The following is a 27646-nucleotide window of genomic DNA, read 5'->3' on the forward strand; positions in this document are numbered from 1 at the left end:
GGCCGCGGGGCCACACACGGCTCAGCTGGACCAGAGCGGCGCGCGGGCGCCCGGGGAGGGAGGGCGAGCGGAGGGTGCGGGCTCCTGCCCCCGTCTCAGACCTCTGAGGGCCCCTCCCCGGAGGACAGGGCGCCGCCCACCTGCTCCCACCTTCACAGAGAGCCCAGGGAAGGCTGGAGGCGCCCGGCAGCGGCACCCCCCACGCCACCAGGAGGGGTGCGGGAGGCGGCTGGGCTGCGCTTCACAGCTCCTGCGACTGGACCTTTATTTCTAAACGCTCAGACGAAGAGGTGCAGCCCGCCGGCGGCTCCCTGGCCGAGCGTCATCCGCGCACGGAAAGGCTGGGTCAGTCCCCGGTCGGGTGCATACGGGAGGCAACTGATGCGCGTTTCTCTCTCTAAAAACACGGACGACCACGCCTCGGGTGAGGACGAAAGCGCGTGCACAGACAGTGTTGGCGGTCGTAGCAGGTCCTAAAAACCACACACACCAGCACGAGGGCCTCACCTTGAACCTCCACCGCGTGACGACCACGAACTTGAGCGTGTGGTCCTTGCCCAGGATCTCCTCGTTGCATAAGATGTCCAGCTGGCGGGAAAGACGCTGGGTCAGCGGGGCCGGGCACTGAGGGCACTCAGCACCGGGGCCTCGCCTACCCAGCCGGCGCAGGGGGGAGCGGGAAGCTTGGCCACACCCCCCGGGCAGCCCGCCTCGTCCACCTCCCGGCCAGGCTTGTCCCGCCCACCTCCTGGGGAAAGGGAATGGGCTCCCTGTCGCTACTTTCTTTTTAAAAAAAGGTTTTTAGAGCCTTTTAGGTTCACAGCAAAATTGAGCAGATGATCCAGACTCTCCCACGTGCCCCGTCGCCCCCCACCAGCACCCCTAGAAGGGAGACGCCCGTCACCACCACCCAGAGTCCACGAGGGTCGCCCGTGCTGACGCCCTGTGGGTTTGCACAAAGTGCCCAGCACAGTCTCACGGAGAACCTGGAACCCTCGTGCTCCGTCGGCTCAGCCGCCCCCTGGTGACCAGGCCGCCACAGGGGGAGTCCCGGTGGGCAGCCTGGCACACTGGCCTCCGTCACTGGGCCACAGCGTTGACGGCTCCCCCACGGCTCCCCCCGGCTCCATCGCTCATTTCCTCGTCGGGCAGAAGGATGCCCGGGGTCCGGATGGATCGGGGTAGTTACCCCACCTGGTGAGGGCACCGTGGCTGCCTCCAGTTTAAAAGGCTTGGACTGATTACGAGTAAAGCTGCGACAGACATCCGTGTGCAGGTCTCTGCAGACGTGCGTCTTTAACTCCCTTGAATGTTGACTGTGGAGCCTGATGCTGGGCTGTGTGCGCACGTCTGGTTTTGTGAGAAACGACCAAGCTGCACGGCACTGAGGCCCTGCTGCTCCGTGCCCAGCACGTGGGGTCCGTGCCCAGGATCCGGGCCATTCCGACACCGACACGTGTGCTGTGTCGCTGCTGCTTCAGCTTCCACTTCCCCGGCGAGACAGGACGCCAGGCAGACGGTTGTAGGCGTCTCCTCAGGCAAGAGTCTGAGGTCTGAGCCTGAGAGGGCAGTCGCCCGCGGACAGACCGTCGCCCGCGGACAGACCGCCGCCTGCGGACAGACCTTCAGACAGACCGTCACCCGCGGACAGATCGTCGCCCGCGGACAGACCTTCAGACAGACCGTCGCCCGCGGACAGACCTTCAGACAGACCGTCGCCCGCGGACAGATTGTCACCCGCGGACAGACCTTTGGACAGATCGTCGCCCACGGACAGACCTTCAGACAGACCGTCGCCCGCGGACAGACCGTCGCCCGCGGACAGACCTTTGGACAGACCTTCAGAGAGACCGTCACCCGTGGACAGACCGTCGCCCGCGGACAGATCGTCGCCCGCGGACAGACCTTCAGACAGACCGTCGCCCGCGGACAGATTGTCACCCGCGGACAGACCTTTGGACAGACCGTCGCCCACGGACAGACCTTCAGATAGACCGTCACCCACGGACAGACCGTCACCCACGGACAGACCGTCACCCGCGGACAGACCTTCAGACAGACCGTCACCAGCAGACAGACCGTCACCCACGCCTGAGCTCGCTGCAGGCAGTTCAGCAGGTGGGTTCCAGGCTCCATAGGTTCCTGGCTCTGAGCCCCTGGGGTCAGGCCCTTGGAGAGCTGCCACCCTTTTCTCCCCACTCATCGACCAGGCTGAGACTTCCGGGCACAGATCATGCTGGGTTCCTCCCAAAAGCGGGGGCACCCTAGGATTCACAGTAGCTGTCGGAACAGCCGATCAGCTCCTCACAGCTGCTAACAACACGTCAGCGCCTGCGCCTGGCGCCTGTGCGGCATGCAGGTGCCTCTGGGTTGAGGACGGTTCGCGTTTAGAGAAGGCAGTGCGTCCAGCGGTGGGCAGCGCTCTCGCAGCGGCTACGTCAGCCCTGCGGCCGCGTTCCACTCTCCCTGGGCTGCATTGTCACCGCCCAGCCTCGCACCGAAGGCGACTGGCCTGCGGGGGAGTGGGGCTGGAAAGCTGGGAGCAGCGTGGCCCCCTCACTTCCAGGGGAGAAAAATGAAAAGGGACCCTGAGCCTGGCCGGTGGCTCGGGGTTGGGCGCTGTCCTGTGCACCGAGAGGTCCTGGCTCATTCCCGGTCAGGGCACATGCCTGGGGTGCAGGCTCGCTCTCCAGTGCGGGGGTGCAGGAGGCGGCCGATGTCTCTCTCCCTTAAATCAATGAAAACACATCCTTCGGTGAGGATCTGGGAGAACATGTACCGTCTGCTGTCCTTGAGGCTCCAGGACATTCTCATGTGACTCCCGAAAGCTCAGGGCCACCACCTGTGCGTTCGGCGGGGCGTGTGGCCGTGGGAGCCAGCCGCAGCCACCCTGGGCAGCGACCAGAGGGGTAAGAATAATGTGGAAACGGCATGCAGGGCGCCCAGGCTCCGCCGACCACTCTGTGCACTGACCGCGGTCCACGGAGGACAGCGCTCGAGACCCAGCAGTGGGGAAGGCGGGAAGCACCACCTCCGGTCCGCCTGTGCCGGTGCCGCCTGGGAAGCTGTCCACACGGCCAGGGCGTTCCCAATAGCCTCACGGACACGGGAGGAAAGGTGACTGAGTCTTGGTCGGATGTGCCCTCGCTGGGGAAGGACCTCCTTGTGCACAGGCCCTGCCTCGGCTCCGGCTGGCCTGTTAGCGGAGCTCCCGGCTGGGGACCCGGACCTGCCCGGTGACCCAGAGCCCCTCACCGGCAGGTGCTCGGCACAGTCCCACCTCCACTCACGCACCACCTCAGCCTCAGGTGCGGGCGCATGCTTGAGGGTGTTACGATTCAATAGGCAGAGTTACACGGACTCTGAACACCGTGGCCCAAGACAGGACCCTGTGCATCTGGCTCGGCTTCTCCACCCGCAGGCGATGGCGGGAAACACATTTCATCGTTCTCAGGGCCCAGCTGCTTTTCCGGGGTCATGGCACACATGCTCTGCAGAGCAGTCTCGGGGCGCCCCGAGGGGGGGTCCTGACCTATACTCTCAGCCGGCTGTTTACTGTAGACACACCTCCTGCCTTGAAGGGCCCGGGGCTGCGGAAGGACAGGGAGCGGCCGCTCGCTCATGAAGCCATCAGGGCCAGGGTTTTCCTTGTGGGAGATTTTTGACGAATGATTCAATCTCCTTCTTGGCTGTAGGACTATTCAGATTTCCTATTTGTTTGTGGTTTAGTCTTGGTAAGTTTCGTGTCTCTAGGTATTTGTCCATTTCATCTAGTTGGGTTATCCAACTTGCTGGGGTACAGCTGTTCACAGTATCCTATATAATAAAGAGGTAATATGCAAACTGACCCTCACACCCTCACAAATATGGCTGCCACAAGATGGCCACTCCCATGTCATCACAAGATGGCTGCCCCCACGTTGTCACAAGATGGCAGGCAGGGGAAGGCAGTTGGGGCAACCAGGCTGGCAGGGGAGGGCCGTTGGGGGCGATCGGGCTGGCAAGGGAGCAGTTAGGTGTCAATCAGGCTGGCAGGGGAGCAGTTAGGGGGTGATCAGGCAGGCAGAGGTGGTTAGGGGCAATCAGGCAGGCAGGCAGGTGAGTGGTTAGGAGCCAGCAGTCCCAGATTGTGAGAGGGATGTCCAACTGCTGGATGTCTGACTGGCAGTCAGACATCCCTCGAGGGGTCCCAGAATGGAGAGGGTGCAGGCTGGGCTGAGGGGCACCGCACCCCCCGTGCATGATTTTCGTGCACCGGACCTCTAGTTCTCTTATAATCCTTCTTATTTCTCTAGAATCGGTAGTGATGTCATTTTCATTTCCAATTTTAGGACTTTTTATTCTTCTTTTCTTAGTCCATTCTAGCTAGACCTTTTTGAAGAACCACTGATTTTCTCGGTTGTTTTTCTATTCTCAACTTGCTTATCTGCCATAACCTCTATTACTTCATTCCTTCCGCTGCCTTTGGGTTTAGCCTGTTTCTCCTAGTTCCGTAAGCTGTGAATGGAGGCTGTTGAGGTGAGGTCTTTCTTGCTTTAAATTTGATTGTTTACCGCTGTAGCGCTCCCCCTCACTGCTTTGCTGCTGCCCATGCGTTTCGGTACGTTGTGTTCTCATTTTCCGTCATCTAAGTATTTTCTCATTTCTCTTTGATTTATTGATAAATTGTGTGTTGTTTAATTTCCACAAGTTTGTGTATTTTCCAGATTTCCTTGTGTTACTCATTTCCACCTCCGTTCCTTGTGGTCAGAGGAAATATAGTTTGTGTCTGCCCTTCTCTGATAAGACCTATCACTGGGTTTAGGGCACCTCCTGGGTAATTCAGGATGATCTCCTCACCTCCACATTCTTTTTTTTCTTTTTTTCACATCCACATTCTTAACACATATCCGAGGTCATTCTAAGTCACACTCACGTGTTCTGGGGGTTAGGAGATGGGCATATCTGTTGGTGGGGTTGCCATTCAACCTACTACAGGCAGCTTTGGTCGCCCAAACCCACACCCATCCACTCCATCTCAACATCCCCAAGAGTTCACATCCAGATACCAGCAGCTTAACATCCCAGACCTGTCTCTGACTCACACTGACCAGGTGTAGTGAGCTCCAGGTGGGGTCCACCCTGGGCAATGCCCTCTCCCGCCTCGGACCTGGAACACGAGGGTGAACAGGCACGGGGAGACGGGCCTGTCCCACGGGGAGGTGGACGAGGAAGCATAAGGGTGACTGGTCTCAGCAAGCTTGAAGTCCAGCAGGGGAAACGCCAGAGGCTGCAGGAGGAGTCACCACAGGGGCTGAGGGTCTGCCCTCTGCCCGAAGCCCTTCTCCCTCTTCCTGAAGGGCAGCTCACGCAGGCACCGAGGAGCTCCATCTGCTTAGACCCTGCATGAAGAGCTTGGAAGTGATGGCCTCTCCTCGCTTCCTGTCCAAGTTGGCGGCGTTTCTGCTGACACAGCACTCTCATCAACCCTGTGGGTCTCCCGTGGCTGTCACGGACCCAGTCTCCCGGGATAGCTCCTCTCCTCTCCTCTCCTCTCCACTCCTCTCCGCTCCTCTCCTCTCCTCTCCTCTCTTCTCCTCGCCTCGCCTCACCTCGCCTGCAGCTCATCTCTCAGCGGAAGGCTGTGCAGCCACACCTGGCCCTCTCCGTGGAGCATGCCTTCCTAACATGGCGTTCCTGACATAACCATCTTTTTGCGTCTCGATAGGCTGTGGACGTACAAGATCATCAAGTGCTAGCTTGCTTTTGCTTAGCCGTTCTTTTCTGAGCTCATCTCTCCTTGCGTACTTTATTGTATGTAGAGAAACTAGGCCACGCGTTCAATACTTTGCTTGGACATCTCAGCTAATTATCCAAGTTTGTCACTTCCAAGGTCTGCTTCCCACACACGGCAGGAACCAGCCAGCCGCATTCTCCGTTTCCACACCACACTCCTCGTTCCCTCCGAGTCCCCACCAGAGTGTCTTCCGTGCCCGTTTCGGCGACATGTACCTCTAAGAAGCCCCTCACTTCCCCCGGGCCATCGCCAGAATCACCTGGAAGGGCCGGACTCCTGCAAGTCTCTTCAAGGTGACCTCCACGGCGTTTAAAGTTGTTTCTCAAAATTCTTCTCATCTCTACCTATCACCCAATTCCAAAGCCACACCCACGTTTTTGGGGATTTGTTAAGCATCACCCCACTTCCGGTACCAAAATCTAGTTTGGTTTTCTATGGCAACTGGCGGCTTAAACAGCTGAAGTTCACTCTCTCACGGATGTGCCGGAGCAGAGCTCCTTCCTGCCGCTCCAGCTCCTGGGGCCCGAGTCCCGAGCTTGTGTCCGCCTCCCTCTCTGTCCTCACACCACCTCTGTGTCTCAGGTTTCCGCCTGCCTCCCTCCTGTGAGGACACTTGTGATTGGCGTGAGGTCCACCAGATGACCCAGGGCTACTTCACCTCAAGGCCCTTCGTTACATCCGAAAAGATCCTTCCCCCAAAAGGTTCCATTCACAGGTTCTGAGTTAGGCTGTGGCCACAGCTGGGTCGGGGCCACCGCCACCCCACTGCTCTCTCTACAACGCACCTCAAGTCCGTCATGTCTCACCACTCTGGTCCCTCTCCCCTGGCAGTCCTGTCAGAGAGCCCCCCGCTGGCCGCCCTGGCTCCCATTTCTGTACCCCAGCTTGGGGACTATTTTAACCCTTTGCACTCGCTTGCTTTTTTCTCGATTCCTTTATTCTAATGCTAACCGTGTCGAGTCACACACGACATCCGAGTGCAAAAGGTTAAAGCCACAGCTCAGATCAGTGTCCTGCGCTCAAAGCCTCTCCTTGCGCCTCTTCACGCACAGCTGGCTCCTGCGGACAAGGTCACCCTGGCATTGGTGCTGCTGCAGGAGGGCCTGTGACTCCTCAGCTGTGTGCTCCCAGCCCCCCGCCACTGAGCACACAAGCCACCAGGCTGTGTTTATTCTCGGCATTTGTCACAACTGCACAGTGTTTTACCTACCTGCCTACCCACCCAGTCATCCCACCCACCGCCGTCCATCCATCCGTCTGTCTGTCTGTTGAACTTAAACCTGCAACACATTTTAACAAGCTCTCTCATCACCCCCACTCCCATTCGCGGTCTCTGGGCCATCCTGCCTCACTGCTTCCTGGTAGACTCTGGGCATAGGCAAAACAGACAGATTTTTTTTTTCTAATTTAAACTCTCCAAAGAAAGTTGTAAAAAAACCCACCAAAACACAAAGCTCGAAGCATCACTCTGAAATAAGAAAGGCTGTTTGGCGCCCGCTGCGGGGCCCAGTACCTCGTTGAAGGACGAGAGGTTGAGCTTCTTGGCGATGAACTTCTTCAGGTGCAGCACGGTGGCCTGGGCGGAGCAGCGGATCCACTTGCGCTTCAGGCCGCGCAGCTTGCTGCTGTTGCACTCCAGGCAGATGCTCACCTTCGGGAGAGAAGGCAGCGCTGGGCGGCTCGCCATGGGGTGTCGGCGCTCTACGACCCCCTCACAGCCAAGAAGGCTGACTTTCTCCAAGTCAGAAACCAAACCGACCCCAACACCACAGGAAAGGAATTTTAAAAATCACTTTCACACACATTGTCTTAAAACCCACGGACTGTTTGCCACATTGTGAAAGAGGATCTGACGCTGCCAGGTCTGTCTGACTCAGACTTCAAGGGGAACCGAGAACTCTGCTCCCTGTGGGCTCTGTCTGGTCTCGTCAGACCCCGAGGCGGGAGCCGTCTGGAAGCTCCTGTGCGGGACACAACGTGCCGTCTGCCCACACGCTGTGCTGAGCACCCTGCTGTCGAGAGGCCCACAGCACGACAGGCCCCGCGCTCTGCAGGACGTGTCGTGTGGGGAGCGGTGTCCTGTTGGCCACTGCAGGAGCAGGAGCCGGGGGCAGCCTGTGGTTCACGAGGCCCCTCCCGACCATCAGCAGGGCGGGGGAGGGAGGGTGGGTCTGCGTCCGTGTGGGTGAGAGGAACCAGGGTACCACCCTGAGGGAGAGGGGCCTGGGGCCTGGGAGCCACAGTGTGATGACTGTCAGCTGCCGAGTCACCAGGTTAGAGGTCGACAGGACACGGGATTCATCACGTTCTTCTACAGAACCCGTGTTGCCTACTTTTCCCTTCTTAGTCTAATACTGTAGTAAATGACGTGAATAGATGCCTCAACGTTAACATTTTAAATTACCTTTTACGACCCACTAGGTGTCATGTTCTCGTGAATTATTTGCAGGGAAAATGCCTGCACCAAACTACTCAGTGACAACCAGAGACGGCTCAGGTGGCCCACGGGGTGTGGAGGGTGAACTTTACCCTTTTTATATTTAAAATGTTTTAAGTGAGCATATGTTACTTTGACAATTAAAAAAGAAATAAAAATAAAGGAGGTGGCAGGAAAAAACTAAGAAAATGAATGAACATTTTGTGTTTCTACTTTCTTTCCCTCATGGCCTTTCTCTGTTTTAAATGAGAGCGAGTCCCACGGGCGTGCTGGGCTGTGCTCTGTGGCCTTAGGGAGTGGGACCTCAGGGAGCGGGGACCTTAGGGAGCAGGGACCTTACGGAGCGGGGACCTTACGGAGCGGGGACCTCAGGGAGTGAGTGACCTTAGGGAGTGAGTGACCTTAGGGAGTGAGTGACCTTAGGGAGCGGGGACCTTAGGGAGCGGGGACCTTAGGGAGTGAGTGACCTTAGGGAGCGGGGACCTTAGGGAGCGGGGACCTTAGGGAGCGGGGACCTTAGGGAGCGGGACCTTACGGAGCGGGACCTTACGGAGCGGGACCTTAGGGAGCGGGGACCTTAGGGAGCGGGGACCTTAGGGAGCGGGGACCTCAGGGAGCGGGGACCTCAGGGAGCGGGACCTTAGGGAGCGGGGACCTTAGGGAGCGGGACCTTAGGGAGCGGGGACCTTAGGGAGCGGGGACCTTAGGGAGCGGGAACCTCAGGGAGCGGGACCTCAGGGAGCGGGGACCTCAGGGAGCGGGACCTTAGGGAGTGGGACCTTAGGGAGCGGGACCTTAGGGAGCAGGGACCTTAGGGAATGAGTGACCTTAGGGAGCGGGGACCTCAGGGAGCAGGGACCTCAGGGAGCGGGACCTTAGGGAGCGGGACCTTAGGGAGCGGGACCTTAGGGAGCAGGGACCTTAGGGAGTGAGTGACCTTAGGGAGCGGGGACCTCAGGGAGCAGGGACCTCAGGGAGCAGGGACCTTAGGGAGCGGGGACCTTAGGGAGCAGGGACCTCAGGGAGCGGGACCTTAGGGAGCAGGGACCTTAGGGAGTGAGTGACCTCAGGGAGCGGGACCTTAGGGAGCGGGACCTTAGGGAGCGGGACCTTAGGGAGCGGGACCTTAGGGAGTGAGTGACCTTAGGGAGCGGGGACCTTAGGGAGCGGGACCTTAGGGAGCGGGACCTTAGGGAGTGAGTGACCTTAGGGAGCGGGGACCTTAGGGAGCGGGACCTTAGGGAGCGGGACCTTAGGGAGCAGGGACCTTACGGAACGCGGGGGCACAGGGGGCGCCAAGGCACCGACCTGCTCGTCGCTGCGGTGGTAGTCGCTGTCCTCCTCCTGCTTCTCCTCCGCAGCCTCCGTGTGGGAGCTCTCGTCTGCTTTGGCTTCCCCTTTCAGCAGAAAGAGAACGTCCTGTGTTTATTAAACCCAAAATGCTAAGCCGTCCACTCCTCTGTACACTTGAAATGCTAGGAAACCAGGGTAAGGCCCGGCCGGCACGGCTCAGTGGCTGAGCATCGACCTATGAACCAGGTCACAGTTCCATTCCCAGGCAGGACACACACCCAGGTTGTGGGCTTGATCCCCAGTGTGGGGCGTCAGGCAGAAGCCAATCAGTAAGTCTCTCTCATCATTGATGTTTCTGTCTCTCTCTCCCTCTCCCTTCCTCTCTGAAATCAATAAAAATATATTTAAAAATTTTTTAATTACATATGTTTTTTAAAAAACAGTGTGGTAAGAATTTGCACCACAAAGCACACGCCAGAGGCTCCTCAGTCGGGGCCCCCGAGGCGGGCTCCGCATGTGGTCTGCAGCGGTGGGAGGGGCACAGAAGGCGGCCTGGGAGGTGACAGGGGCCACCGCGGCTCGGTCACCACTGCTGCTCCACACGTAATGCCTCCACACCAGCCTGCACGGTGCCCCCACCGGCACAGCTCAAACCACTATTTAACCAAATAACTGCCACGGGTCCAAAACGGAAACCACCTCCACATGCCACGGTATTTTGAATTTAATTGCATCTATCGATGCTTATGGCGTACAAAGGGTTAAAAATAGATTTTTATTGATTTCAGAGAGAGGAAGGGAGAGGGAGAGAGAGAGAAACATCAATGATGAGAATCATGGATCGGCTGCCTCCTGCACGCCCCACACTGGGGGTTAAGCCTGCAACCCGGGCCTGTGCCCTGGCCAGGAATTGAAGGGTGACCTTCTGGTTCACAGGTCAACACTCAACCACTGAACCACACCGGCCGGACTCATCACCACTTTGAAATGAAGATGCCCATGGTTGCCACGCGGGGACAGACTCCCGGGTCCCCAGCATGTTCCCGACCGCCTCCCAGGGCCCAGTGGTGCCAGCAGCCGCGCTTTCTCCCGACGGTTCCCGAAGCGCAGGAGGCCTCAGGTTCCCAGGGATTTGTGTGGTCCACAGGAAAACACCACACATCAGAGACTGCTTTAACTTGTTACTCGATGTACAGACTTAAAGTGCCATTGACTTTACATGGAAGCCACACTCCACTTTGCCATCCTACAACACAACTCCCCAAACTCAGGGAACTTGGAGCCACTGGCCATACCCCCCAGGTGCCCTCTGTCCCCAACCCCAAGGGATAACCATGTCACTGACGTTCACAAAGGTTATTACTCTGCACTACAAACTGCCTGGGGGTCGAAAGAGGCAGGCGGGGACGGGGGGACGGGCACGGGATGAGGACAGGATATAGGGGACAGGGGACGGGGTACGGGGACAGGGGACGGCGGACGGGGACTGGGACAGGGGACGGCGGACGGGGATGGGGACAGGGGACGGGGGACAGGGACGGGGACGGGAGCTCTCAGGAACAGCCTGGCAGCGATCCATCGCTCACCGTTCCGATGGGGGTCCGAGTGCTGCTTCGCAGAGCCAGTCTCGCCCTTGATGTCCCCAGGCACCTCCAGGCCCAGCTTGTGGTAGAACTCCCTCTGCTTCCGCATCTCGGCTGTGAGAGATCAGTGACAGCCTTTACCCTTATGCAGGCCATGCGTCATGTGAACGCTCGAGTCACAAACATCACACGAAGAACACAGATGATTACAAGTTGGAAGATGCATGAAAGGGAGTAACCTTGAACTGGGGTTCCCAGGGCCCCGAGCGGCCCAGCAGAACGGACAGGGGTCCGGGTGTGACTGACTTTGCCCACGGCTGCACGCCTAAAACCTTCTCTAGTGACTTTGCCGGTTCCAGGACTAACACTGCTCACGTCAACACGCGTCAGGGCGTTTCAGTCCCACATGGATGCATGCGGGACCAGGAAGGACTTTAACATCCAAGTTACATATTAAAGCCAGACATGCTCTCTACTGACCTAAGGCAGTAGCTGAATCTTCAACTATCACCCTCTCTTGAACCTTGGCACTGAGAAGATCCAGACTCCCTACCAGCCTCACCGTGGAGGGCACCTGAGTCTCGCCAGCAGGTAGCGCCCGCCCGCCTGCGTGGAACGGAGCTCGCCCCCCACGCCCGATAAGGGTGAGGACAGTCTCAGCCTTGAGCACCCCGCAGAACTTTTATATATATATATATATATATATATATATATATATATATATATATGTTATTGATTTCAGAGAGGAAGGGAGAGGGAGAGATAGAAACATCAACAATGAGAGAGAATCGTGGATCGGCTGCCTCCTGCACGCCTGCTACTGGGGATCGAGCCCACAACCTAGGCATGTGCACTTGACTGGAATCGAACCCGGGACCCTTCAGTCCGTAGGCCGAGGCTCTATCCATTGAGACAAACCGGCTAGGGCTAGGCAAAACTTTTGAAAGAATGGCCACTCCCACTTTCAGGATGGGCATAGCCCAGAGCATTTCTTTTCAATTCTCCATGAAATCTGACTGTAAGTACAGTTATTCTGCTTGGCACCCCTGTGCCCGCTGTGCCCCCACAGCCCAGACAGCACTGGCCACACAACGCCCACACCAGGGCTGAGGGTGTAGACGAGGGACAGACGACGGATGAGACCAGCGGGAGATGCCAGTGAGTTCAGAGCAGGGACAGATGGCGGTTCTGCCAGAAGCTGGGGCCTCGTGTCCAGCCCCGCCCCGCCCCGCCCCGCCCACTGCGGAGAGAGGCGCCCGACACCCACCTTCCTGCAGGCCCGGCACCAGCTTGTACACGATGTCCTGCATGGTCCTGTCATGCCTGCAGGAAGAGCAGCACGGATTAGCCGGCAGGATCCTCGCCTCTCACACTCCTCAGCAGGGCCTCCCGTGGCCCGAGTTCCCTCTAGGCGAGTCCCCCCGTGGCCCGAGTTCCCTCTAGGCGAGGCCTCCCGTGGCCTGAGTTAATGCCTGCTGGACTCCTCAGTCCCACGGACGGCAGCCCTGAAGTCCCCGGACCCCGTGTGTCCACCAGGCGCTCACCCGATGTACTGCAGTGGGTGGCTCTGGTGGATGACGATCCTGCAGGTGGGACAGGTGTTGTTCTCCTCCAGGTACTTGACCAGGCAGCTCCGGCAGACTGCGGGCAGAGGCAGAGTCACCGGTCCGACCTGGGCCCAGCCCTCCCCCCGGCGCTGTCAGCCGCACCCCTGCTGTCTCACGAGGAGACGAGGAGCAGAGGCCAGAGCGCGGGAAAGCGGCTGGGCCGGTCTCACTTGGGCTCGCGGTCCAGTGCTATGCTGGCCTGAAAGTTCACAGGACTTTCTTTGTGCATCAGAAATTCAGTGAAAACAACATAAATTATACCCCCATTATCTAAAAATACAACTCACTTCAAATAAAAAACTACTGAAACTGGAAAATACCTTACTTTCTAAAGTGAAAACCACAGGATCAGAACGTGCCAGGGCCCTGGCCGGGCGGCTCAGTTGGCGCGTCGTCCGTGCACCAAGAGGCTGCGGGTTGGATTCCCGGCCAAGGGCATGTCCTGGTCGGGGAGCATATGGGAGGCCAGCAATAGATGTTTCTCTCTCACACGACGTCTCTCTCTCCCTTCCTCACTCTAAAATCAGTGTAAAACGCTAGAAGGAATGGCAGGTATTACAGGACTCGTAGTTAAAGATCCTGTCTGCCATGCCCTGAACAACTGCATCGCCAGGGAGCCATGCTGGCTGCTTGCCCGGCGGGGCCACGTCCACACAAGCCAAGAGCCTTCCCCATTCAACCACATAAGGCGGAAGTCCCCGACCCCCGTGTAAAACGTGTAAGAAAGCAAGCATTCCTGCCCGTCAGGAATGAATTCCACGCCACAGCTGTCTGTTCTATGCAAATCACACAACTTCACAGACTGAGCTTTCTGAAATGGTATCTCTATTGAAACACCCACAGTATTTTTAACTTGAAATCACTTTTCTGATTTATCCTCAAGATCGTTTTTATTCCTGCTTCTGTGTCCTGCCTTGTACTTGAGCTAAAACTTTTGGTTAAAAAAAAAAATTGCCAAAGTATCCAAGAACAGATGACTAGAAACTGTCAGTGTGCACTCGGTCAGACAGTGTACAGGCACACGCTGTCAGAGGCCACATTCTAGAACATTCTCACATACACGTGTGCAGACACTCGGTCACGGTGGTCGCGTCGATGAGGTACCCGCTGCACAGACGGCAGGTGATGTGGGCGTTTATGTCCCAGAGTTTAATCTTTCTGGTCAACATCTTTGGCTTCTGCAAGAGAAAAATGCGCATTAATTAATATCTGAAATATTCCGGTGCATTTCATCCAAGGTTCAGGTTCCGAGAAAGGAAGTCAGAGGACGTCCCTCCAGGAGGCCTCGGCGTGCAGAGGGCAAGGCTGCCCCACACCTGGGCCAGGCCCAGGCCCCTTCCCAGCTAACGGCACAGTCCTGCCCCCGCCGATCAGGGCCGAGGCGCCCAGACACCACCTACCGAGTGACAGGCGACCCCAGGGGACCAGAAGGATGGCGGTGTGCCGCACTCGGGGACACGTAACCGCGACGGGACTCCTGCTGAGAGCCCGAGGGCGGGAGGCCACCGTCCACAACACCAGGTCACGAAGGCCGGGAGGGACAGGGCGTGGATGCAGCGCCGCCGGAGGGCCGCCTGCCCAGCTGGAGAGGAGGCCCTGTGTCCACTGACCACGGCATCTGCGACAGGACCGCCCTGTCCTGACGCCTGTCGCCACCGGTGGGCAGAGGTGGCCCTGAGCACCCTGCGCGCTGCGTACTGACACCGGAGGGGCCTGTCTGCTTGGACCAGGGCAGCGGCTCCAGCTGCAGTTTAGTGCCCGCTCCAGGCGCCCACCTTGCTGCGCCTCTCACAGGTGCTTTCCAGGGCGGAGGCAGAAAGCCTCAGTAGGGAACAACCCTGTCCCTGAGCGCCGCCCCCTGACGTCACCCCTGTGAGCGCCCCGTGAGCACCGACCTGTGACGTCATCCCCTGAGCGCGCCCCACGATTACCTCCTCTAGACGCCTGGGTCCGCCGCTCCCTCCGCATGGGCGCTCAGGCCTCGGCTGTGCCGCTGAGACGCCCCGGCTGCCGCGCTCCGCACTCCGCGTCTTCACCCCTGCGCCTTCCTTCCGTCCTCTGCTCCTTTTCCATTTTCTGCACAGAAACAGCCGGTTCAGTCACTCACGGGCGACGTGCACTCCGGCACCGAGTTCTGGCCGGGATGTTTAGATCCCGCACAGCAAGGAGCCGGCAGGACGCGTGGATTCCATGCCCCAGCGGCGCTCTCCCGAGCTCTCAGAAAGCTCCTTTCAGGAGTCCCCAGGCGCCGCCTTCCTGTGGCCACAGGGCCCCACACGGAGGGAGGCAGGGCACACCCAGCCCTCCGCATGCGGAGGGAGAACCAGCTGCTCTCACCTGGATGGGTGGCCGGACCCTCTGCTACATGCTGGGGCCTGTGGAGAGACAGACAGCAGGTGTCACCAGTGCTGCCGGCCGGGCCCCCCCACTGTGACCCCCACTGTGACCCCCACTGCGGCCCCCACGGCGGCCCCCCACACTGTGACCCTTACACTGTGACCCCCACACTGTGACCCCCACACTGCGACCCCCACGGCGGCCCCCCACACTGTGACCCTCACACTGTGACCCCCACTGCGGCCCCCACACTGCGACCCCCACGGCAGCCCCCCACGGCGGCCCCCACACTGTGACCCCCACGGCGGCCCCCACACTGTGACCCCCCACGGCGGCCCCCACACTGTGACCCCCACGGCGGCCCCCACACTGTGACCCCCACGGCGGCCCCCACACTGTGACCCCCACTGCGGCCCCCCCACTGTGACCCCCACGGCGGCCCCCACACTGTGACCCCCACTGCGCCCCCCCCCACTGTGACCCCCACGGCGGCCCCCACACTGTGACCCCCACTCTGACCCCCCACTGTGACCCCCACGGCGGCCCCCACACTGTGACCCCCACGGCGGCAATGGCCTGGTCAGTGAACAGTCGGTCCCTTTCCTTGCTGAGAACCAAAAGGAAAGCAAGAATGAATGACAGTGAAGGGCAGGGTCGACCAGAGGACACAGGCAGGTCTCTGTGGCTGTGGTGTCATTGAGGCCAGGTGCGGCGGGGGGAGGGGGTGGGGGGGGTACCGTGGGGGCAGTGGGGGGCCCGGGGGACAGTGGGGCAGGGCCCCAGGAGGCAGGATGGGGGTCCGTGAAAGCTCCGGAGGAGGAGAAGCGTTTCGGGGCACCTGGTGGCAGGCTGGGCCTCCGGGAGGGACAGGCTATGGCTGGCTGTTATTTAACTTCTGTGTGATGAGCAGGGTGTCTCTCGGGACCACCCGCCCAGGGACATGCATCGGGGCCCCTCCCGCAGGCTCCAGTCTGGGTTCAGGGCACAGCGGGGACGAGGATGTGGGCTCTGTGGGAGATGGACTAGACACCCACAGCACACTGTGTATTCGGGACCAGGGAGAGCCCGTGAGGCTCAGTGGGCCAGAGCCTTGCCGGACAGGAGCCAGGTGGGCGGGTAAGGGTCGGCCACGGGGCTGCAGGAAAGGCAGTGGCGGGCCAGTGGCCCGAGGCTCTGGGAGGACCACGTGCAGAAGTCACAGCCCTAACGCCGTGCGAATGCTTGGGGTTTAACAACAGAGGATAAACACAGCCGTGGACCCACGGGCCAGAGAAACGCAGCTCGAGTTCACATTACATCCCATTTATATCATCTGACTCCCAGCTTTCCCATAATTGCATTTTTTATTAACTACTCTTTGAAGCTCAATTAAGTTTCACACAAAAAAGGCAGAGGGAGGGAGGCAGGAGGGAGATGCGGACCTGGGGCCCTTACACGAGGCTGTGCCGGCCACATCCCCTGCCCAGCAGGGTGGCGTGGCTGTGGCTCCCTAACCTGTCCCAGTGCCGGCCTCGGCCAGCAGCAGACAAGAACAGGTGCCTGGGGCCGCACCTTCACGGGGAAGAGGCAGTGACGGTAACCGCAGCGGCCAGGTAAGGTCGGAAGGTGGCCGCAGGTGGAGTGGGGCGGGGTGCCCGTGAGTGCTTCACTGAACACGTGACACGTGAGCAGCAGTCGAATAGTGTGGGCAAATCTGTGCCAGCCAAGTTGCAGATTTGTATAAAAGGACACGTTCCTGGTGGAGGCCGTAAACAGAAAACCCAGGAAGTCCGGTAACTACTTGGAAGCCGGCTGTCGTGTCTCAAGGTCGGCTCTCCTGACCCCCAGCTCAAACAACTCCCCGGGGGAAGCAGTAAGGACAGTGTTTTCCACCTCGTCTTAGGAAGCTACCGTAGCGTGCACACCGGCCAGGCGGGGCGGGAACCGCAGACCGAGCCCACGGTGGACAGAGAGCCGAGGAGGCGCCGTGTCCCGTCGGGAGAGCAGGTCCCTAGTGCAGCAGTGCGTGTAAGAAATACAGGTAACTGTGACCAAAAGGAGAAAGATGTAAGATCTCCCAAGGCACCCCAAAAATCACTCGATGAAATTCATTACCCATTCCCAGTTTCTGTTGTTGTTGATCCTCACTGGAGGGTCTCTCCCCCGGCATTTAGAGAGTGGACAGGAGAGAGAGGGACACATCGATGTGAGTGAGAAACACTGATTGGCTGCCTCCTGCAGGCACCCGACGGGGGCCAGGTGGGCGCCCTTGAATGGAACGGGGCGCACTGGCTGGTGCTCTAACCACCGAACCACCGGCCGGGGCTCCATTCCTGAGTTTTTAAAAAACGTAGAGAATTAGGAATAGCTCTGGCCGGTGTGACCCAGTGGTTAGAGCACTTGCCCATGGATTGAAGGGTCATGGCTCAATTCTGGTTGAGGGCACGCACTTTGGTCACAGGCTTGATCCCTGGCCGGGGTTGGGGCACATGCAAGAGGCAACCAATCAATGTGTCTCTCTCACATGAATGTTTTTCTCTCTCTCTCTCTCTCTCCCCCTCCCTTCCACTCTCTCTAAAAATCAATGGGAAAATAGCCTCAGGTGAGGATTAACAGAAACAAAAGTAAAAAGTGGCCTGGCCGGTGTGGCTCAGTGGTTGGGCACGGACCTATGAACCAGGAGGTCACGGTTCGAATCCCGGTCAGGGCACGTGCCTGGGTTGTGTGCTTGAGCCCCAGTAGGGGGTGTGCAGTAGGCAACTGATCAATGGTTCTCTCTCATCACTGATGTTTCTATCTCTCTCTCCCTCTCCCACCCTCTCTGAAATCAATAGAAATACATAAAAAAAAAAAAAAAAAAAAAGCAGCCGAGTCTGGTGGCCTGACCCCGTGGCAGGCCTTTCGGAGCAGAGTTCTCTGGCTGGTGAGGGGCCGTCAGAGGGATGAGCCCTGCTGGCTGGGCAGAAAGCAGAGCCGTGTCAGCTGCCACAGCCCGGGGCACGGGACTGGGCCTGGGAGCTGAGGGCGGCCCAGCTCCAGCCAGTGCGCAGGGAGGGACAGGGCCCTAGACCAGAGACACCACCGGGCTGACGTGCTATTTCGGCCTCTGTGGCCCGAGCCAGCCCCGCTGTGCTGCCCCAGACCTGTGGCGAGTGAGTAGGGGCCCTGTTAAGCCACCAGGTGCGTGGCAGTCCGTTACGCAGCCACAGAAAACAGGGCAACAGTATCTAGAAATAGGGCCGCTCCTCACCAAAGAAAGCCCGTTTCCCAAGCACGGAACGCAGTGGCCACCAACTCTGCAAAACCTCCACCTGGCGATGACCCTCCCGGCCTAGAGACAAGACGGGCTAATTAACCCTGGTACGCACTGCACTGTGCCCCCTCATGTGGGGCCTTGGGGGCGATTAGGCTTAGATTCATGGCGGGGTCCCGTGTCGGGATCAGTGAGCACAGCGGGAGGGGTCCTCGCCCGGAACCAAACCACCAGCACCAGGATCTCGGACCTCAGATCCCGGGAAGCCTGGGACCCTGCCTTTGGGCAGCCGGGCTGGCTGAGACGCCCCATCTGATGGCTGTGGTCTCGCCAGGTGCCTGGATGAAAGGCCCGGGAAAATGAACTGCTTCTCGCCGGCCCATCTCTGTGGAAGGAACGGCAGTTACTTTCTTTGACAGAGAAAGTCGGTTCCCATGAACGACTTCCAACACCTTCTACCCACTCAGCCGGGTACAGAGTTGGCTAAAAGCATCGAAGCCGACGGCGGGACTCCGTGTGCCCCAGAAAAAGACGGAGTGGCCCGTGGACACTCCTGCGCTGAACGGGCCCAAGGGCCAGGAGTTCAACCTCCAGCGAGACACAGTGTAAGTCGGTCGCCAGACAAAGGCCCGGCTCCCGGCTCCTGTGCAGGACTCCAGGGCTGTCCTGACAGCCTTTGCTCCCCGGCAGGCTCCTCCCGCCCAAGGCCCTGGACATCGGGGCCTGACAGGTGTGCCCAGCAGCACAACCCAAGTGATACCCACCCGGAGGGCGTGACCCCAGACAGCACAGCGTGGCGCACGCGCCTCTCCCGCACTCCCCGGTGCGGAGCATAGCGGGGACAGCACCCCAGTGAAGACCAGAAATCCCGACAGGCGTCTGCAAGCGATGACGTGGGGGCCGCGGAGCCCGACATGGGAAGACAGGAAGGGGCACGGCCTGGGCCACGCTGGGAGCCTGCCTGTGTCAGGGGAGGGGACATCGCCGCCAAAGACGCTCTCGAGACACCCGGAGATGTGGAGGTGAGCAGGATATTAGCTAACTCGAGAAAAAGGGCCCAGCCCCACGTGTGAGGATGGTCCTGCAGATCTGAGGAGACCCCTTCCTGGCCCTGCTGCCTGAGTCCCCTCAGGAATGCACGGCCAGCCGCAGCCACTCTCACGATCCGACAACAAGCACGTACTAGGACAGTGATGGGCAACCTTTTGAGCGTGGAGTGTCAAACTTCGCCAAAAAACTGAGCATAACTCGGGTTATGTCACTTTGAGGAAAAAACATTATTTCACAAATGTTTCATCCTCAGGAGCAGCAAATGTTTCATCCTCGGCATGCGGCCGCTTCAGCGGCCGCGTGTCATTAGAAATGGCTACGCGTGTCAGTGCTGACACGCGTGTCATAGGTTCGCCATCACTGTACTAGAAAGATATGAAGCAAACGTGGCAAGACAAACGATGACGGGACCGGGGGGTGTGTGGGGGGGAGTTGCAGGTGCTCACTGTATAATCCTTTCCGTTTTCTCCACGGTGTTTTCCCCCAAATAAAGCACGGGTAGGAGAGTAAGATGAGCCCAGCTGGCGTGGCTCAGTGGTTGAGCGTCGACCTATAAACCAGGAGGTCACGGTTCGAATACCAGTCAGGGCACACGCCGGGTTTCAGGCCCTATCCCCAGTGGGTGTGCAGGAGGTAGCCGATTGATTATTCTCTCTCATCGTTGATGTTTCTATCCCCCGCTCCCTCTCTCTTTCTCTCTGAAATCAATAAACGTGTTTTTAAGAGAAAGAAAAGTAAGATGAAGACTTGAAATCCAAGAAGAGGACAGGCTAAGCCTTCTTGGCCCCTCACGTGGCACCTGTGGCTGTGCCTGGGTCTCCCGCGGGGTGGGCGGGCAGGCAGGCGGGGGGCGGCGGGAGCAGAGCCATCCTGCGGGCTCAGGAATCAGGACACCTTCGGATCAAGGCCAGGAAAGGAAGTCACCAAGGAGCAGTGAACAGCGGCTCCCAGCTATTCTTTGTGGAGCACCCAGGACGGGCAGGTCCTGCTGAGAATCCCACGCAACACCCGCCAGAGCGGGGCTTCAGGGAGGTCTCGGGCAGCTGCCTACGGTTCATCTGGAATCCGCTGTCAATGTGGCAAAGTCCAACAAACCGGATACGTTTGCAACCAAACCCACTTACCCTCCACTCCCGGAATTCACCTCATACATCGGACGCCCGCCCTCCTCAAAATCCGGCCGGCCTCCCACTCGGCTCCTAAGAGCTCGCTTTGCTGGTGAGTTTTAGTTCCTATCAGGGAACGCTCCGCTGCCCTCGGCGGACAGCCCTGAGCACGCGTCTGAGGCAGCAGCCCTCGCCACGCGGGACGCGCCTCTCCCGCCTGGTCACCTGGCCCGTCAGCTCCCGGCAGGAAAGGTCCCTCCTCTGCAGCCTCGATGACGATGACGAGCTCTCTCTCAGCTGCTGGACCACGGAGCCTGGCTCCACGCTCCCCAGACCAACAGCAAACACAGGCAGGCGACAAGCAGCTGTTCCCAAACCTCCACGTATTCCAGCCGCAAAGGAAAACTACGTTTTCAACTTCAAATTCGACTCCGACCATTAACCACACAAAGCTCCAAATGAAACAGCCAGCCATTTAACAGATTAAAGAATAAAAGTACAGACTGAGAACAAACCTTGCTCTATGACCTAAACCACACAACCCAAAGGCTAATTCCCTCACCAGATGCCTCCCTCACGGGGCTCCGGACAGGTCTTCGGGAGCCCTGTGGGGCCTGTGCCCGGCCGGGCCGGCTGGGAGCCCTCCGGCTGAGCATCGGGCCCTGAGCTCCGGGCCTGCACGGGCTCTGGAAGCGCTGCTTCCTCCACGGGTCAAACATCCAAGATGTTCCGGGACCTCCCCTCTTACAGACTCCCCGACAAAGGCCAGTGCACAGTTGTTGGAGCAAAACCACTGGCGGGAAAGAAAGGATGAAGCTGTCGAGGAGTCCGACCGCGCCGACACCCCAGGATTTAATCTGCGGGGACTGCTCTGCTCCAGGGAAGTCCCTAAAGAGCCCCCACCTGTAGTTCACCCCTCACATGGCAGCTCAGTGTCATCCAGCTGCCAGTCCTGAAGACGCTCCACAGCACTCTCCCTGCATGCAGCTGCCACCCACCTGGGCACTTCTCAGGGGCAGGCCCTGTGTTAGCTGACACCGGGCAAGTGCAGGCTCTACCTCCGCCCGTGACGCCCCCCTAGTCCCCCTCCCAGTGACTCCAGCCCCTCCTAGTCCCCCCCAGTGACCCCAGCCCCTCCTAGTCCCCCAGTGACCCCACCCCTCCTAGTCCCTCCCAGTGACCCCAGCCCCTCTTAGTCCCTCCCAGTGACCCCAGCCCCTCCTAGTCCCCCAGTGACCCCACCCCTCCTAGTCCCTCCCAGTGACCCCAGCCCCTCTTAGTCCCTCCCAGTGACCCCAGCCCCTCCTAGTCCCCCAGTGACCCCACCCCTCCTAGTCCCTCCCAGTGACTCCAGCCCCTCCTAGTCCCTCCCAGTGACCCCAGCCCCTCTTAGTCCCTCCCAGTGACCCCAGCCCCTCTTAGTCCCTCCCAGTGACCCCAGCCCCTCTTAGTCCCTCCCCGTGACCCCAGCCCCTCCTAGTCCCCCAGTGACCCCAGCCCCTCTTAGTCCCCCAGTGACCCCAGCCCCTCCTAGTCCCCCAGTGACCCCAGCCCCTCTTAGTCCCTCCCAGTGACCCCAGCCCCTCCTAGTCCCTCCCAGTGACCCCAGCCCCTCCTAGTCCCCCAGTGACCCCAGCCCCTCCTAGTCCCCCTCCCAGTGACCCCAGCCCCTCTTAGTCCCCCAGTGACCCCAGCCCCTCTTAGTCCCCCAGTGACCCCAGCCCCTCCTAGTCCCCCAGTGACCCCAGCCCCTCCTAGTCCCTCCCAGTGACCCCAGCCCCTCCTAGTCCCCCAGTGACCCCAGCCCCTCCTAGTCCCCCTCCCAGTGGCTCCAGCCCCTCCTAGTCCCTCCCCGTGACCCCAGCCCCTCCTAGTCCCTCCCAGTGACCCCAGCCCCTCCTATCCCCACACCCTGTGGAGTTCCTCCCCTCAAGTGTGGGCTGGGCCCTGGGCCTCTAACAGACAGAATATGCCAAAAGGGATGGGTGTCACTGCCAAGATGAGGTCATGAGACTGGCCTCCTTCTAGCTCCCTCTCACTCTGTGGCTGGCTCCTTCTGAGCCGACGGATGGGGAGCCCCCGTGGAGGGGAGCCCCCGTGGAGGGGAGCCCCCGTGTGGAGGGGAGCCCCGTGGAGGGGAGCCCCGTGGAGGGGAGCCCCCGTGTGGAGGGGAGCCCCGTGGAGGGGAGCCCCCGTGTGGAGGGGAGCCCCGTGGAGGGGAGCCCCGTGGAGGGGAGCCCCCGTGGAGGGGAGCCCCCGTGTGGAGGGGAGCCCCGTGGAGGGGAGCCCCCGTGTGGAGGGGAGCCCCGTGGAGGGGAGCCCCCGTGGAGGGAGCTGGCCTCTCAGGAGTGAGCCTAGAAGCAGCCCCCCCCACTCCATGGAGCTCCCACCAGCACCCTGGCTGCAGCCTGGGGCAGCTGGGGACCCGGCTGAGCGGCTCCCAGACCCCTGGCCCACAGAGACGCAGAGGATAACTGCTGGTCTCCTAAGACACTACGTTTTGGGGTAATTTGTTGGACAGCAATCTATAAAGACTACAACCACCGGCATGACCACACCTTTAGAAACCCAAAAGTGTGTGTGTGTTGGGGGGGGGGGGGGGTAGGGGGCGGGAGCGGCCGGGGGAGGTCAGTGGGGGGACAGGGAGACATATGTAATACTTTAAACACTAAAGAACTTAAATTAAAAAATCCAAAAGTGGGGAAATACAGAGCCTAACCCAACAAAACACTGCAAGCCTTTTCCAAAACGTCGCAGAGCAAATGAAGTCAAGTGTGTGTTTAAAAAGGAATCAGAAGTCGGCACTGAGGAAGCTGTGTGGTTCCCTCCGGCAGATAAACTTTTCTAACCTGGACTCCGTGGGGACGCCCGGTGAAGACTGGTCCCAGGAAACAATAACGTGAGCATCTAACGTGCTTTCTCCCGATAACCAAGTGACGCTGGGGCACAAAATGAAATACTGAACTGACTAGTTCAAGTACCTCTCCTGGGAGCCCACGCAGCCGCAGTCAGATTTCTATCTCACCTACCGCCCAGGGCTGGCTAAGTTTGCAAGCCCAAGGCAACCGATCTTTCTTCACGTATTCCTGCTCGCACGCCTCAGTCCCAGCGCTGCCCGCTGACCTCGCGCCAGGCGGCCAGCGCCAGGCAAGGGGCTGAGTGAGGCCCCTGCCTGGGGGCCTTCCCTTCTCTCAAGCCCGTCCCCCCCCCGAATCTTACGGGATACATCCTGGAGCCCTTCCCAGGCGAAGGGCAGCATTCAGCGCACCCTACTTTTTCATCACCACTCCGACTTCAAGGAGCACAGAGCCAAGTTCTAGATGACACCCTGAGTTACAGGTTTCAGGGAAGCAAAGGGCCCATCCCAGTTCCTCTGACATGTCCCCTTCCTGAAGTGGGGAAGGTGCCCGAGTCACCCGACATGCACCCTGGCCTGCTCCAAGCTCCAACTTTCCTCCCACTGTCTCCCTCCTCCCCCCCCCCCCCCCCAACACACACACGTCGGAAGCCCAAACTCCTGGCTTGGACCCACCCCTCCCGGAACCTCCTAGACACAGGAAACACCTCCGGACTCAGGATGGGGGGGCGGGGTGTGCATCCCCAGGACCTGGAGAATGGGGTGAGTTTGGTGACACCACCAGAGGGAGAGCCAGGCAGTAACCACGGGCCAAGGCCAGGCCAGGAGCCCAGGAGCCCAGGAGCAGGGGCTGGGAGGACAGGGGGCAGCTTTCTGGTCCGGGGAGTGAACACAGTGATGGCCTGGGAGCCGGCGTGGACCAGGAGCCCCTCTTGAATCCCCAGTGCTGGGGGGGCAGGGGGTGGGCCCCAACCCTGCCTCACATCTGCCTCCGAGACCCAGCCAGGCGGCACCTGCTGAAGGTCAGAGGTCTGCAGGCCCGCCCTGGTGCTCAGATGTCTCTGTGCTCAGGGGCCTCACGGAGGGTGTGCACCTGTGGGGCCCAGGTGACCAGGGTCCCTGATGCTCGAGAGCCTTCACAGCACGAGGGTCCAGCTGAGTGGGCTGGGGAGTTTCGGGGCACCCCTGGGTCTTGTCTCAGGGCCCCAACTCCTGGGGGCCTGGCTTGGGTCCCCGCACTCCGTATGGTCCCCTAGCGAGGCCTGGGCACTTCCCACCACTTGTCCGGCGTCCTGGCCTGGCTGAGACCTGTCTCCAAGCCCAGCTGTTACCAGGTTCCCGGCCCTCCCCGAGAGCCTGGCCTTCATGGTCCTGCCCCGGCACCCCCACCCTCCTAAGGGGCCTCTGTGGGGCCCTGTTCACCCCCAGAGCCTGTCACATGGCTCAAGCCCTGCCTGCTGGGACCGTCCGGGGGTCCCGGCCTCGGGGAGGGGCTGTCTCAGGTCCCAGGACTCGCAGGACTGCCCCAGGATCCGGCCTTTCTGGATCTGGGGTCCCAGTCCTCCGAGTGGGAGTATCCCCGAGTCCTGACCTTTCCACGGCCTGTCCCAGGTGCAGACCTCCCAGGCGACCCCTCCAGGGTCCCGCCCGCCCTGGTCCTGCCCAGTCCCAGGGTCTGCCCAGTCCCAGGTCCCGCACTCCCCGTGACCCGAGCTGGTCGCGGACCCTCCTCGATGCCCATCCCGCGGGGGACGCTCTCAGCGACTGTCCCGAGTCCAGCGTTCGCTGGTCCCGCGGTCGGCCCTCCCCGGCGGCGTGTCCTGGGGTTCGGCCTCCGGGGGCCTGCGGGCCGGGCCGGGGTTCGGAGCCTCCCGGGCCCGGACACGGCCGAGGCCGCGGCCTGAGCGACGGGCGCCGCGGGCCAGGCCGGGCGGGGCGCGGACTCACTGACCTGCCGTCTCGGCTGCGGACGAGCGGGGCGCACGCGGGGGCAGCGCCGGGAGGGGAGGGGGCGCCGCTCCCTCCGGGTCCCCCCCAAGAGCCGGAGAAAAAAACCCGTCCGGAGTTTAAAACAAAGAGGCGGAAATGCCCGAACGGAGCCGAGCGCCGAGTCAGGGGCGCCGCGCTTGGAGCATGCGCGTTGCGCGGCCCAGCTCCCACCCGGCGGCCGGGAGGGGGCGGGGCCGGGAGGGGGCGGGGCGGGGCGTGGCCAAAGGGCGCAGGCGCGTTCTGCCGGGGCTCTGAGGCGCCGCGGGAGGGGAGGGTGCTAGGGGCCGGGCGTGGGAGGGGACGTGCTCAGAGTGTGGGCGGGGTCGGAGGGGGCGTGTCCGGAGGGAACATCGGGGCGGGGCTCTGCGGAGGACTCCCTGGGCACGTGTGACCCGCAAGGGGTCGGAGCGGTGAGGCCGGAGGCGGGGTCTGGAGGGGGCGTGGCCTGGGCGTAGGTGGGGCTTTGTGGAGGCGGAACGGGGCGGGGCCTGGCGGAGGCGGGACTTTGGAATGGGGCTGGCGGGGGCGGGGCCTGGCAGGGGCGGGGCCAGGCGGAGGCGTGGTCTGGAAGAGGCGTGGTCTGGGGCGGGGCCGTGTGGAGATAGGGCCTTGCGGGGGCGGGTTGGCAGAGGCCGCCGGAGGAGCCTGGTGGGCGCTGGGACAGCAGTCGCGGGGCCTGCGGGGCCTGCGGGGCCTGGGACCCTGCACGCAGCTCACGCTGATTTCTGCTGCTCCTGGACCAGGGTTTCCTCCGGCGGAGGCGGTGTCGTTCTTGCATTCCTGTCCTTGGCAACTAGCACGGAGCGCCCGCTGTGCACTAGTCAGGCGCCCTGTGGACAGACAGGAGCCCTGCCTTTGGCTCCTGGACGATGGGTAGCCGGGCTGACCCCACCACTCCCCTGTGTCCACCTTTGCTCAGACCCCGCCCTGGAGCTTTAAACAGTGATGGTGACTTCTCCATCCCAGTGGGCTCCACACTCCGGCAGGGACAATAGAGGGAAGCAGCTGGATGGGGAGGCCGAGGTGGATGGGAACCGAAGGGACACAGAGGGAGCCAGCCCTGCAAATACAGGTAACCGAAGAGTGCAATACTGAGATTCTGAAAACTACCAAACATTGCAGAATGAAATCAAAGAAGGTCTGAATAAACAGAAAGATATCTACCACCATGGTTGCAGCCAATATTGTTAAGATATTCATTTCCCCCAATTTGATCTACAAATTCAACACAATCCATATGAAAACCCAATTGGTTTCTCTGCAGAAATTGCCACGCTGAGCCTAAATTCATATGCAAATTCAAGGGACCCAGAATAGCCAAGACAATCTTGATAAAGAAGAACAAAGTTGCAGGACTCCCATTTCCTGACTTTAGAAATTACCACAAAGCTACCGTAATCAATACAGTGTGGTGCTGGCCTAAGAAGAGACAAGTGGGTGAATGGATTAGAATTGAGAGCCCAGATATAAATCCTGACATTTAGATCAATTGGTTTTCAAGAAGGGTGCTAAGACAATTCCATGGAGAAAGAAGTCATCTCAACAAGTGTTGCTGGGAAAAAATGAACATTCCCATGTTGAAAGAACGAAATTGGACTCAGCATATCCCATATGCAAAATTAACTCCAGTGAATCACAAAGGCCTAAATGGAAGCGCTCAAGTTATTAAACTCTGGGAAGAAAACATAAGCATAAATCTATTTGACCTTGGATTAGGCAATGGTTTCTAAGATATGACATCAAAGGTACAAGCAACAAAAGAAAAACTGGGTAGAATATCATCAAAATAGCCCAGCAGGCGTGGCTCAGTGGTTGAGCATCGACCTACTAGTATAACCAGGAGGTCAAGGTTCGATTCCTGGCCAGGGCACTTGTCCGGGTTGCAGGCATAGTCCCCGGTAGGGGGCATGCAGGAGGCAGCCGATCAATGATTCTCTCTCATCATTGATGTTTCTATCTCTTTCTCCCTCTCTCTCCCTCTATGAAATCAATAAAAATACATTTTAAGAAAGAATATCATCAAAACAAAAAATTTCTGTTTCAAAGGACACCATTAAGAAAGCTAAAAGAGCCCAGCTGTTGTTGCTCAGTGGTTGAGCATTGACCTATGAACCAGAAGGTCATGGTTCAATTCCCAGTCAAGGAAACATGCCCGGGTTGTGGGCTCGATCCCCACTAGGCAATGTGCAGGAGGCAGCCGATCAATGATTCTCATCATTGATATTTCTATATCTCCTCCCTTCTTCTCTGAAATCAATAAATATATATTTAAAAAAATAAAGTGAAAAAAAAAACAACCCAAAGAGTGGGAGGAAAATTTTGCAAATCATATATCTGATAAGGCATTAGTACCTAGAATACATAAAGCATATGTAAGAA

The 27646-nt window shown here is 59.6% G+C and overlaps 1 protein-coding gene across 4 annotated transcripts in view; it reads right to left on the reverse strand.

The window, feature by feature from the left end:
* PCGF3 (polycomb group ring finger 3) overlaps positions 1-25427 on the reverse strand; it is a 28629-nt gene extending 3202 nt beyond the window's left edge. The window contains exons 1-11 of one of the 4 annotated variants that reach the window (XM_079775225.1): positions 25230-25427; positions 15034-15071; positions 14628-14772; positions 13757-13874; positions 12634-12730; positions 12357-12412; positions 11093-11203; positions 9522-9610; positions 7290-7427; positions 508-588; positions 8-397 (exon numbers count right to left, since the gene is read on the reverse strand). In XM_079775225.1, coding sequence (XP_079631351.1) covers positions 347-397; positions 508-588; positions 7290-7427; positions 9522-9610; positions 11093-11203; positions 12357-12412; positions 12634-12730; positions 13757-13865 — 732 coding nt within the window. In that variant the 5' untranslated portion in view covers positions 13866-13874; positions 14628-14772; positions 15034-15071; positions 25230-25427 and the 3' untranslated portion in view covers positions 8-346. Of the gene's footprint in view, positions 1-7; positions 398-507; positions 589-7289; positions 7428-9521; positions 9611-11092; positions 11204-12356; positions 12413-12633; positions 12731-13756; positions 13875-14627; positions 14773-15033; positions 15072-25229 lie in introns of those variants that run through there. The other 3 variants (XM_079775226.1, XM_079775223.1, XM_079775224.1) reach the window with 3 other exon arrangements.
* Between the last annotated feature and the right edge of the window lie 2219 nt (positions 25428-27646).

This window comes from Cnephaeus nilssonii (genome assembly GCF_951640355.1).
Source record: "Cnephaeus nilssonii genome assembly, chromosome: 1".
NCBI lineage: Eukaryota > Metazoa > Chordata > Mammalia > Chiroptera > Vespertilionidae > Cnephaeus > Cnephaeus nilssonii.